The 13,941-nt window shown below is 39.2% G+C and overlaps 1 protein-coding gene across 5 annotated transcripts in view; it reads left to right on the top strand.

Annotated features, from left to right (window-relative positions):
* The window catches only part of GRM5 (glutamate metabotropic receptor 5), a 264,073-nt gene that overhangs the window by 222,941 nt on the left and 27,191 nt on the right, over window positions 1-13,941 (top strand). For all 5 annotated transcript variants that reach the window (XM_071802656.1, XM_065832659.2, XM_065832650.2 and 2 more), the window contains exons 7-8: window positions 958-1,084; window positions 11,789-12,728. In XM_071802656.1, the coding sequence (XP_071658757.1) occupies window positions 958-1,084; window positions 11,789-12,728 (1,067 nt within the window). The remainder of the gene's footprint in view (window positions 1-957; window positions 1,085-11,788; window positions 12,729-13,941) is intronic.

Genomic DNA, 13,941 nt, shown 5'->3' with positions numbered 1-13,941 from the left:
TTTATGCTTTATTCACTGCAGCACTGCAGAGAGTAATCCAGTTCTTTTTTTTTACACTCCTTTACATTTCATTTATTAAAATTACAGTTAAGACATTTGGTTTTGTAGCCACCTTCTAATTCATCATTGCAAAAGATACGTAAGTCAACCTACTTCCTATGCTATAACTGGAAGTATTTGCTTATAAATTATTTGAAAAGAGCAGAGAGACTGGGAATACTTTAGTTAAATTAAAAAAAAAAAAAAAAAGACATATTGACAAGAAGCACAGATGTTTTCAGTGCCCAGAGATGATAAATAAGGATCTTGAAAAATCTGCATCTCAATCATAAGCTTGCAATAACATTTGACAGTAAACTATAAAATGAGAAATCAGGTCATATGTTAAATTTGATAAAGATAACATTCTCACTCCTAAATGTTAATTGGAACTGCAGTAATCAAATAATTCTGGAAAAGGCATATTCAGTTTGCTGTCTGGAAAAAATCAATTTTAACAAATCACTCACAAGTGGATGAGAAATAAGCACCCAAAAATCTTTAGGTAATGAACCATTATATAATGCCATTGACATGATTCCCTGTATGGACCACAATGCAGTGAATTATATGCCTTGAATATCACGCAATGCCTTCTGTAGGCACATTGCCATCTATGAAATACTGAGTTTTGTTAATTCTAAGAGGTGAAAAAACATCTTACTATCATTCTGCACCTCTGCTTATAATTCTGTGAGGCTGATGGTTACTTTCTTCTGCTACATACATGATGGGAGAATTGAGAACTTGTGTCATATTTTGTAAAAGCAAACAAAACGAAAAGGAGATCCTTTTAAAATAAAATAAAATAATAATAATAATAATAAAGACCTCTACTTAAAAAATGATTAAAAATTAAACTGGGGCAGCATGAATGTACTTTTATGTTGCTAAGTCAAATGTCCATTTTTGTCTCAGGTGATCCGTAAAGGAGAAGTGAGTTGCTGCTGGACATGTACTCCTTGTAAAGAGAATGAATATGTATTTGATGAATATACATGCAAAGCCTGCCAGCTCGGTTCCTGGCCCAATGATGACCTCACAGGTGAGTTGTGGCTGTGTTTTTGTTGTCAATGACAATGTTCATGCACTGAGCTGAAGAAACAAATGCCAGATATAAGTGAGTATGAGGACTGTTTGGGTCAGATTGAACTCAGGGATAAGCTGGTATTTGTCTTCGCGCTGCAACCTGATCCACGAATTTTTGGTCTAATTCAGTTGCTTTCTAAAGATCTGAGTTACTAGATCTAGAAATTAAAAAAAAAAAGAACAACGTAGCCCTCATTTGGTGTTCAACCTTGTACTAATATCTAAGCAGCAGTGCAGATCTTGTCCTTCCCTAAATAGGCAGAGAAATTAAGTCCTTGTCAGACAAATTATTACAGGACATCAAATTTTAGAGTTTTATTTTCCTTTCAAATAGAGACAGAAGAGTCATGCAATACTTTCTTTTTTAATCTGAAAATGTATGAACTAGTTGTTGTGGCTACTGCTGCTAAAAGCATGAATGCTCCAAACGGACTTAAGTTTGCAATTTTCTTTTGTTCACCAGAGAGGCTGCTAAAATATAGGGTTCTTCTTCTCCTTGCCATAGCATAAATCTCTATGCTCTTGCAGAATACCAATTCAGCATCTTTAGAGGCAAATTACTGCAGCACTTGTAACCCACAACCTCTCTTCTTTATGACTAATAAACAGAATTCGAGTATTCAAATGCTTGGAGTACACACCACTTCAAAACACTGGTCAAGGTTCAGATTCTCATTGTGTCAGGCTCTGTATAGATGAAGGTAGAAGAGACATGGTCTTTTTTTCCAAAACAGCTCACAAACTTGGTTTATGTATAATTTATTTGGATGAGGGGAGAAAAGACTGAGGTGAAAGAAAGAAAAGACCAAAGGAAAACAGTTCATATAAGTGGAACTGTGTCAGATAAGGCTGGGCCTATAGACAGATTATATATATAAAGTTAATCCTTTCCTGGTAAGGAGTGTTGCATTGCTGTAATATATGAGCTAGGTTGCCTGATTACTGAAAAAATACAATTTAGCCACAAAACTGATGGGGCATTTTTCAGAAAATGTCAAACATTAAACTTTCCCTGAGAAAAAAATCTTTAAACTGAGAAAACAGAAACAACAATAAAATGGATGTACAAGTGCTCCTCCAGGCCTGCTCCACCAGCCTTGCCTCCCCAGGCACTCAGCAATCAACCAGCATAGCCCTCTCACTTCATGGAGAGCTTTCTTGTGCCCGGAAAAAAAAGGGGAGAAAAAGAGACCCCGTCATATGTGTCCACTTCCCCCAGAGCAGAGTGCTGGGAGCCTGGTACAAGCTCAGGTTCTCATCCCACCTGGGCTATCCAGGAGCCTCCAAAACCCACACTGCAGGGACCAGGCCACCACATCTGGCTGGTCAGTTTGTGAAGATCGCTGGTGCGAATGGTCAATTCTTTAAGCACCGAGGGGCTTATTTGTGATAGATCGCATCTTGTTCAATGTCGATCAGTTGAAAAAGGAGTCAAGTAGGAGGGAACTTGCTCCAAGTGCCTCATCAACCTACAGAGGACCCACTTCTGAAACACTACTGATGGGAAATGCCTACTGACCTTGTGAAGTTTGGGTAATTAGAATGTATGCAACATACATGAGCGGAAGTTGTATAAGGAGCAGCTAAACTCACTGGGTTTGTTCAGCCTGGAGCAGACTGAGGGGAGACTTCATGGTGGCTACAGCTTCCTCACAAGGGGAGGAGGAGGGGCAGACACCAAACTTTTCTCTCTGTTTACCAACGACAGAACCCAAGGGAATGACTGGCAGATGTGCCAAGGGAGGTTTAGGTTGGGCATTAGGAAAAGGTTCTTCACCCAGAGGGTGCTGGACACTAGAACAGGCTCCCCAGGGAGGTGTCACGGCCCCAAGCCTGACAGTGTTCAAGAAGAGACTGGACAACGTCCTCAGACACACGGTGTGAACTGTGGGGTGTCCTGTGCAGGGACAGGAGTTGGACTCAATAATCCTTGGGGGTCCCTTCCAACTCAGGACATTCTATGATTCTACATAAAGGAAAGTGGAGTGAACAGCCACCAGGACTGCCTTTGGGCTCTGTGCTTTGGGCTGACCCTGTCCCTCCAGCAGCCCCACGGCCTTGCCGTGACTCATGAAAGGTGTCAGTCTGGGCTTCTGTGAGGTTTTACCCTCTGAATGTCTTACTTTGTTCTCACAACAGAAGAGTGGGTACGAGTGGCATCTCAAAAGCTCTTGTAGGATGAGTCAATGATTTTCCACCCAGCTCTCATGATTTTAAAGGACAGCAGCTGTCTTTAGTCAACCCAATTCGCTTTGTCTATTATATGAGCTGCTACATTTTGTGAACAATTCATCTAGCTTTAGACATGCATGATAAGCCTTTATAGAGACCAAAGCTGATGTAAACACAAAACAACCCCTTGACATCAGTGCCAAGCAATGTGCCTCAGGAGATCTAACCCTTGTTCCTCAGCCAGGCACAAATATGTCAGGCAGATATCTGGAAACTGAAACCTCCCTTGGCCTCCATGAGCACAGCTGATACAATATGCACTCCTGGTAAAAAGAACTCCCATCACTATAGCTTCAGAGCTGTGTTGTCCCCACCTAACTTAACATTCACATGATGGTTGGATCTTGTCTTATTTTGCTTTGTATCAAAACCACATTTTAAAAAGTCTATTTATGGCTAATCCATACAATATTTTGGGCTGTATTTTTGATGATCATATTTGTAGTCTTAATTTTTGTAGCTTGTAAAAATCTGCCTCTTGGTCTTGTTTACAGAATAAGATTTGGTAATAAATGTGAATTAAAGGTAAGGAGAGGGAGATGCATTTTGCATTCTGGCAACGATATTTCCCTTCAGTTTTATAAAGTCTCCTTGAAATGTCCCTGCATCTGATACTGCAGCAGTCAATATTTCTTTGCTGCTTGATAAAGCCAAGTCTTAGGTAATGTCAGCTCCACAAGGCTAGATATACAAAAAAACTCATTGGAATAATTCTTCCTTGGTTGATCACCTTCAGATGAGAGTGCTGTAAATGTATCAGCCAGGTGCGTGAGAAGGCTTTCAACGTGGAGCTGCACCTCACTGTCTGCCAGAGATCTGAACTTGGATAAAAACACTTTTGGAATCCTTTCTTGGCTCATACAACAAAACATTGCTCCATGTTTCTTATGTTCAATGACCAGCATAAGTTTTGTGCCACAAGCTTCAGTATATAAAATGTGTAACAGCAGGGAAGTTGTTCAGAGAAAGGAAGAGAGATTCATGTTTTTTTTTTCACTCACCTGTGGAATATTAGAATTCAGATGCAGGAGAGGAGAAGACAGAAGGGATGCAATATATGTAGGAAAACAAAGTTATTCTAAGAAAAGAAAAATAACTTTGATATCTGAAGTACAGAAAGGAACAGGAAGTCCAAAGGTAGTGGGAAAGACAAGTGGGAAGAAGAGCTTCTCTTGATTAAATCAGTACTGGAAAATATCTCCATCTTGAAGTAAAGCTGAGGTGAGAAAGGGAATGTTCAGCTGCCCATATTTTATTTCCTCACAAATTTCAGCCTCGTTGCTTGTGCATGCAGTGTTCCACAGGGACCAGGTTCCTCCTGGTCCAAAAAACTAGTCATTCTCCTCCTTTTCTCCAAATTTATTTGTACCATCCCAACATGCATCCCGAGTAATTTTCTTCCTCCTGCTTTAGTAACAAGATGTGTTTTCCAATCTACTGTATCTCCTCCTCTTCCTCATACATTGCATTAGCAACATCCATATATCACAGTAACACTTCACACAATAGTATGGCCAGTGTGGTTGAGTCATATATTCAATTAGAGCAGGAGAAATTTAGGGGTTGAAGTCCAGAAGTATATGTGAACAACTCCACTTTTCCTCAAAGCCTTTCTTTGTATTATATTCACAGTGGATGGAAGAGAAATGTAAAAGATTCCAGGCACTTTTAGACAAAAATAAAGGGGATTTCTTAAAACTGAGGACCAAACTTCAATGCAATGAACTGGTCAGTAGTTTGATGAGAATGGCTTTTTGATTCTTCAAGAAACTCAAGTAACTTTGAGGACATGACCTTCTGCATTTGGAAAGGATACGTTTGAAACATCACTTAAGTTTTGTCCAGCATCTCAGAACTTTTTCAATGGATGCAGGAACATCTTGGTCCAGCTATACCTTGTGCTTGTTTAGGGACATTTTTGAAGTGGGAAAGAGGCAATTATTCCCTCTTTCTGTGATTGAGGGGCAGTATACAACAATAACAGAAACAAAGTTTTGTCTAGTGACCTCAGGGACTGCAAAGAAAGTAGATTATATTAATTTAATTGAAGGGTTTTCTTCAGGCTGTATTGACATTTTTCTTGTTCTCTATGTACTCCAAATATGCTGGCTATTTGATTTTCTTAATTGGATTCCAAAGAAAATAGGAGCTGAAATATTTTATAGCAGATGAAATGTTTTATTTGCCATTTATGGATAAGGCAAAATATCAGAAATCTATATTTTTACTACAGTTACAAGAATGCTTTCACCAAATAAAGGGCGGTAAACCCAGAATAGTGACATCATGATCTTGTCTGCATGTCTGAAAGTGTCAGGTAAGAGCTGGAGTATCCAAACAACCTTTGAATGGAAAGGACTGAAAAAAAGACACCCCACCTCTGAGTAACAGAACAGCTATTTGAAAGGGTTCTGACAACACTGATGCTGGACCTCATTTGGCGAATGCCGATCTGGCTTTCTCACTAGAAGTGAAGATGAGTGCCTCCCTCATCCCGAGGGCATTGCCCATGCTCTCCACGGGAGCTGCAGGGAGCACACGGTGCTCGGAACTGCTGCTTTCCTTGCTCTGGACACCAACTGGGACAACACAATGCCACAGTTCATGTAAACCACCCATGGAGATCAGTGCAGAGGTTATGTTCCACAGCACATCCTGGTGGATGACTACCAGGGCTTGGTCATCTCTTCCTGCAGTGGGATGCTCTGGGTGGTGGCAGAAGCCATGGAGCTCTGATGCTTAGGAATCTCATAAAACTGGATCCTGACCCCCACCCCTCCACGCAAAAAAATCATTCATTTCTTGCCTGAAATATTTTCAAACGGTAACTGCTTGTTGCCATAAAAGTACTTTCTTGTATTGTTGCTTGCAATAAAGTAACAGCCATTGGTAATTTCAACAGTTGTCTGGCAGTTTTGAGAACAAGGCAGAACACAATTTAGCCTGTGCTGACATTGATTTTGCTGCTGAAACATTGTTAGGATCTTGCTTTTGACTATAATTCTTAAGGCTGGAATTCAGACCAAGGGTAGATGAAGGACACAATTTTTATCTGGCTGTTTTTAGTGTTAAAAATGCACCTCAGCAGACATAATGTCCAATTTTCTCCCTGACTTTCTGTGCCCTGTATTTCTCTTTCCTTTTCATTTCTTATTCCAAGTGGAATTTAACCGCTTCCATAAGTCACTCTCACACTAGCAGATGAGGATGACTTAAGGGTTCAGGTGGTGATATTATGATGAGGGTCTCTGGCTGTCATTTACTCCCTTCCCTTGTTACTGGGTTTGTGGACTTTTCTTCCCTCCATTGCTTGTTGCAGGTAAGGCCTGGATTCAAGTTTCCAGTCCATTTACACCCCAAGTCTTCAACATGAGACACACATGCCTCAGGCGCAAGTGAGCTGGTTTAAGAATGATGAGCTCAATGAACAGCTCTTGGAGGCTCCAGAGCTGGATGAAGGGGAACTTGCCAACAAAGCCAGAAGGATCCACTTATAATTGTGCCTTACATTATGGAAAGTTTGCTGAACACAACATATTCTGAACAAAACATTTACAACACACAGAGCCAGCATTTCTTGGTGAAACTTAAATCAAAACATTAGAGCTAACATAAGGATGGACCTAATTGCTGCAATTCATCAGTTGTACCAGTCATTCTGCGCATTTGTGTAATTAAGGAGTCATTCCCCATGTGGTAACAGAGTAATTTTAACATATTATTCTAAGATTCATGGTCTTGTCTTTTACTGCAATGTACAGCTGAATCAGTATATTTGAGTTACTAGGAACTATTTTAGGCTCTTGAGCTAGAGATGCCCCAGCTTTCACATTTTAAGATGTGACCCATCCCAACTCCTGACCTGCAGAGGTGGCAGAACAAATACATACACAGTCCTCAGCTGCATCCATCGGTTGTGCACACCTGTCAGCCTGGGAGCTGCAGCAGCTAAGAAATGAGCATATGGTCACCTCTACATGTCCTGCTATTGTAGCAGCTATGGAAGGTCCCACCAGAACAGGGGAAAGGATTGGTGACCATAACAGTTTATCAAAAAAACGGAACTTTGCACCAAAATGTTAAAGATGTCCTCTCTTACTTCAGTTGATCCATATTTCACGTGGAGATCACAGGGCTGCTTTCCCACCCAGGGTTCTAGAGACTGTAATCCTCACTTTCATCTTACAAGTTTGGGTAATTAATAACATACAAACAAACAAACACAAATAAAATACAACCAACCAAAAAAAACCAAACAACAACAATAAACAAAAAAAAGCACAAACAAAAACCAAACAGTGAATAAAATTGTAATTATTAAAGCTACCCTGCCGATTTCATGTAGTTCTTTATTCTGACTCCTACATTTTTGCATCTCAGCTCTCCATATGTGAAAACCCAAATTACTAGTCAAGATATCCCTTCTGTCATCTTTTGAAACTATAAATAGGGAAATATTCAGAGCATTAATAAAAAACTGTCTAATGGCATGGCATCAATACACTTGAATAATGTGTGCTAAATCCTATGTGGAGACTCTACCTGACAATCAACATGTGGTTGTTGGTTAGGTTTGAGTCCTCGTGTTTGGACTCCTGTTATTCTTTGAAGGGTTTGTGAAAAGTTACCAAGAAAACCAAGTATTTTGTCAAGGGATTTAAATCGCTGCCCAGGATGCCACATCCCACTGGAAAATATTTAGAAATCACTTAACCAGCAGTAATTTTCTCCCAGTTTTATTTTCCGTGTTCAGATTCAGTGAACTCTAGCTCACGATGTTGACTTAAGAGATTTCACTGAATTTCATCTCCAGAGCACATCCTATTGACAAGCCTTAGTCTGTCATGTTTACCTTTGGGACTAGTTTAATTATATATTTAATATTTTCTACCATGAGAGGGATTTTCAGTGCTAAGCTAATACAGTTATATGGATGCTGAGGCCATGGTAAGGTTTCTTATGTGTCAAGGTTATCATAGCAAAACAGTGCCATGATCAAATTCTCAGAAAATATGGACTATAATACAGTGTTTCATATCTGTGGACTCTTTCCCCCAAAGAACTAATTTTAAAGCAATATGAAAGATCAGAAATAAATGATAAGTTTAGTTCTATAAAGAGAGCGCAAGGTACTAACAGACCAATGACAACGGTCAAGGCCTCAAGAGTTCTCATCTCCTCATATATGGCACTATTTAGCCCATCACTGAAGCAGCCAATTGTTTTTCCAAAATATCAGAACTTTTATTTTTCCTAGAAAATCCTTGTACATCCTTATCTGTAATTTTCTGATTATTTTTGACACTCTTTTAAGAAATCCTTTCCCCAGTCCCCTCAAGCCAAACAGGACTCTGGGGTTTTTTTTGTATCATGTTACTAAACCCCTGGATATCTAGTTCCTTCCTTCCACTGGTTATGTTTCTGGCCAGAAAAACAGAGAAGCAGTTTTATGTCAATATTACTGAGGTTCCAGTCCCAGAAACAGTGAACTCTTGAGGGCAAAATAGAACAATTCTACACCTGCTCCAAATTGGACTGGCTCCTAACAGCCTTTCCACAAGCCAAAGATTGCCTCAGCGCACTGCAAGGACCACAAGGCAAGGCTGCTGGCTCTGTTCCACCTGGATTTCTAGAGCCAGTTAGGAGAGAAGACTTTCCAGGTGCTTGGAGATGTTGATGAAGAGTGAGAGGTGGACTGTGGGGCAGGATCTTGTCCAAATGATGATTGAGCATATACATATTTAGGGGATAGGGATAAGTTCATCTTGTGTAACCATTTTTTAGCTTCTGTGTTGGTATAATTCTGTCCATCAATGTAACCTGAACACTCACAGTGCTGTTTTACCATATTTCTTCTACTTGATCTAGTTGTTCCTTTCTGCAAAGTTCCATCATCAGAAACCATTAGTTGCAAGTCTATTATATGAAAGCCTCATCAATCATTGATTTACAAAGACTATTCAGTCGTTAAATCTCAGTCGAAGAATAAATCATTGCCCAGTCTAGCATTTTCCTTGTAAAATGTACCCAGTAATGGGGCGGGGGGAGGGGAAGGGAAAAGTTTTCAACTCTTTTTTTTTGGATATTTTATTAAGAGAATATAAAAAGAGTAATAAAGCAATGAAGGCATAAAATAATCTGAAACTAATGAGAAATATTTGGTTATTATTCATCTCTTCCGCAACATTAGCAACTGACCAAAATTCAGCCACTGTATCACTGTCTGCATGTAAAGGCCAGCTGTCAGGTAAAGACTTTGTCTCTTCAAACTTCCTGTCCAGGAATCTATAGTTTCCCCAGAACATTGATTACATTTTGGTAAAATCAAAAATAGATTTAGAAGTCACTTACTCATAAAACTTCTTGGAGAAGAACCCACATGGGGATATCTGCATACACCTTTCTTCCACCATTCTCATTAGTATAAAATGTTTATTTTATTAATGCGATACCTGTGTTACATTAATCTTGATGAAGTCAGAATGAAATACCACACTGAATAAGTAAACCCTTTAAAGCCAACAGGAGTCAAATAGGTATAATCAACTAATGCTAATGAGAGTGTATCACAAAAATCTAAATGTCTTTGTTACATTTAGACATGGCAATACCTTTATTATTGCAACAGAAAGCTTTGCACACCAAAGCAGTCAAAATATGGATGGCAAATTTATCTGCATTTGGTAACAAAGAGCAAAATTCTGTTACCCTGGAGTGACTGACAATTTGTATTCTTTATCTGCACTAATGTCAAGGATTTGTTGACCCTAACCCTTCTGATATTTCTGCAAGAATACAGAACTATCTGCCTTGTACTTTTGCCACACAATCTGTTGAGTATATGACCTTATTCTAGGTGTTATATTTTTGATAATATTAATTGTGTAGAGATACAGAATACAGAAATACTGGGAGAAGAGAGGAGCTAATCCTACTATATACCCATACTGTTTCATGGAATGATTTTTACTAATAAGAATGTCAGTGACAGCTTTGGAAAAAAATTGAACTCTACTTAAAATAAAGGAAAAGACAAAGAGTAGATCTTGCATGTAGAAATTCCTAAATTATAGTCCTGATGTCTACATTTACTCTCATTCCTCAAGTCATTGAGGTCCCAGGTTCCCTAATTAATTTGGATTGCTTGGCATCCAGATGCCCGTCAGACAGTGTCTCATCCTGATTACCCTCATTGCTGAAAATACAGATATGAGAACACAGTGCTCCAACACCCTGGGTGAGTTGACACCACTCACCCTGTGTCAGGTTGACACTCTTCTGTCTCACCTACCCAGAAGTCAGCAACCTGATTACAACAGTCCTAAATTTTGAAATCATTTTGATTTTGCCATCAAGGTTATTCAAGCTTAATACAAGTATAGTTGCATTTCCTCCTTTCTGTTTATCATCTCCTTCCAACAGTCCTGCCCTGGCTGGCAATGCCAACATGTCTACTATTGTCATGAAGCTGCAGTTCAGAGGGTTAAGGTCCTCCCTCCTTACTCTTTTTGGCTTCCAGAGCTATCCAGTCTTTACAGTGCAAAAGGAAAGGAGGGATGGACGAGGGAAGTCAGCAACAAGTTTTCTGCCAACTTTTGCTCTTGTCTGTTGATCTGCACACTGTGGAATGAGAAGCTTCTTTAATTTTCTATGACATATTTACATAGAATGATTTGTTAAAATCTATACATGGACTGAAAAAGAAGTGTCCTTAGGTGGGGTTGCACTCTTTTAGTTGAACTGTGACACTAATTTATTGACTTCAGTTTGATTTCATGAGTTAGATGAGGCTTTAATTCCTCAGAAGTCTCAAAAGGATGAATGACAGATGAATAAGACAGCAGGGTGCACCATCCCAAATTACCTATCACTTGCAACTCTGATCCCTGAAATTTTTTTTAGAAAAAAGGTAGCATGACTGTTAAAGAAGTACTGTTTTTCTTGACAGCTAGAATCTATATGATTCCCCTCCATAATTATTTAACAAGTGTCAACATCCTTCATAGTGTACAGTATAACCAATAGGACTGACATCTGCTTCAGTAAGTGCATGTAGTATGCAGACAACTCTGAAGCATTTTGCACCATGGTAATGCAAATTGATTCTGAAATTTGCTCATAAATTACTATATTTAAAAGAATTTTAAAATAAAATTTCACTGTGAAGAAAGGTGACTTATCATAATCGGTTTGGCCATATTTTCAGTCATTATGTTATATTCCAGATAAACTGTATAACTGAAATCAGCTGTCACTGAAAAGTATTTATTGTGACATTATATTAATGTAATTATAGCCTACACTCATTATAATGGCACCTTCCTGAAAGACAAAAAGAAGAGAAATATCAGAAAAATCTGTAACTATATCATTAAATAATCTCACTCCTGTGCATTTCAGTTTACCTTATTTTTTTCTTCTTCTGTAGGTTGTGACCTCATCCCAGTCCAGTATCTCAGATGGGGTGATCCTGAACCAATTGCAGCAGTTGTTTTTGCATGTCTGGGACTGTTGGCCACCCTGTTTGTTACAGCTATATTCATAATGTACCGTGATACCCCAGTAGTCAAATCATCCAGCCGAGAACTTTGCTACATCATTCTAGCTGGCATCTGCTTGGGTTACTTGTGCACGTTCTGCCTGATTGCAAAACCTCAACAGATTTACTGTTATCTTCAACGAATTGGCATCGGCCTCTCTCCAGCTATGAGTTATTCTGCTCTAGTAACTAAAACCAACCGTATTGCAAGAATCCTGGCTGGAAGCAAGAAGAAAATTTGTACAAAGAAACCTAGGTTCATGAGTGCCTGTGCCCAACTGGTTATTGCGTTTATCTTGATATGTATACAGTTAGGCATAATTGTTGCCCTCTTTATAATGGAGCCACCAGATATAATGCATGATTACCCAAGCATCCGAGAAGTCTACCTGATCTGTAACACCACCAACTTGGGTGTTGTAACTCCCCTTGGATACAATGGATTATTAATTTTGAGTTGCACCTTTTATGCATTTAAGACAAGAAATGTCCCAGCTAATTTCAATGAAGCAAAGTATATTGCCTTTACAATGTATACCACCTGCATCATTTGGCTGGCTTTTGTGCCAATATATTTTGGAAGCAACTACAAGATAATCACCATGTGTTTCTCAGTGAGTCTGAGTGCCACGGTGGCCCTTGGCTGTATGTTTGTGCCCAAGGTCTATATCATCCTCGCTAAGCCTGAAAGGAACGTACGCAGCGCATTCACCACATCGACTGTGGTCCGCATGCATGTAGGGGATGGAAAATCATCTTCAGCTGCAAGCCGTTCAAGCAGCCTCGTGAACCTGTGGAAAAGAAGGGGATCATCTGGCGAAACCCTTAGGTAAAGTTTGCTAATGTGGGAGTGTGGGAAAGCAAGTATGGTCTTATGAGAGTTACTAATAGTGGAAGGACAAAGGGAAATATATTAATTCCCTTTGCCTCCACACGGGGAGAAGAATGAGTCCTCTCACATCTGTAACAGTTTTGGGTTTGATTTAGTTAAAAAGCCATGCAAAAACTGGGGACAGAGCAATGGGAAAACAATTATAAGGCTGTAAATACTGGCTGTGTCAACTGTACACTTAATGCAGGGAGGAAAACAAGATCTTAGCAGAAAAAAACAACACAACAAGAAATATAACTTATTGCCTTGTCCCAAATGCACTTATTTACAAGCTCTCCCCCCTGAATGAATTGCACAGTGTCTGTATTTTACCTCTAGTCACAGCAGTAAGACAATAGGGTTGCTGCTATACTACATAATCAAGATGGAGTAATAAATGCAAGTGGCATCATGAGCAGCTACTCCCAGGCATCTGAGGATTTATTTCACATGACTCTTCTGTCACAATTTTCTCTCCTATTCCCTTGATTTTCCTTTCTTATATTATCTCTTCCTGCTTTCTTTCTTTTTACCCTTACCTATCTTCTCTTCTTTACCTTTCTTGATACCTTTTTCTGTATTCATCCTCCTAACTCCAACAAATTCAGGAGCTCACAGTCCCTGCTCCTGCTATCCTTCCCGCCATTGAACAGATAGTTCCTTGCAAGATATTTATTTGTTTCTTCCCAAGGAATTACTTGAACTCAGTGATCATGAAGACAACTTGTATGCTCAGTATATAAAAATTACAGTAAGTAAATAGTGAAGGGAAAGGAGAACTCTGGAGTGGAAATAATGTCTTCCTTCATAGACAGAACACATAGAAGTGCACTCAATGCAATGGTTCATTTTCATCTTTTGATCCCTTTTACTTTTGATAACAGTGCTATGGGGATGATTTGGGTTATTTAATTGCTGACGTAAACAAATAATTCTGACTATATGAAAGTGCAGAGAAAGAGCTTTGTCATTCCTCAGCTCTATATGTCTAGCTTATAAGTGACAAGTAGCTAGATTCTGTGGCAAATAGCTAGATTTTGCTCCTCCCTGAAATGCACATGGATTTTAGCATTCATAATATGAATATTTCCAGACATGTCATTGTTCACAACCGAAGTTGGCATGGAATGAGGGAAATTTATACTTCCATTTTGTGTGAACCACAATTTAG

The sequence above is a fragment of the Patagioenas fasciata genome, chromosome 1, assembly GCF_037038585.1.
Source record: "Patagioenas fasciata isolate bPatFas1 chromosome 1, bPatFas1.hap1, whole genome shotgun sequence".
Classification (NCBI taxonomy): domain Eukaryota; kingdom Metazoa; phylum Chordata; class Aves; order Columbiformes; family Columbidae; genus Patagioenas; species Patagioenas fasciata.
The sequence above is the reverse complement of the archived record's forward strand: the minus strand, read 5'-3'. Positions and strand labels throughout refer to the sequence as shown.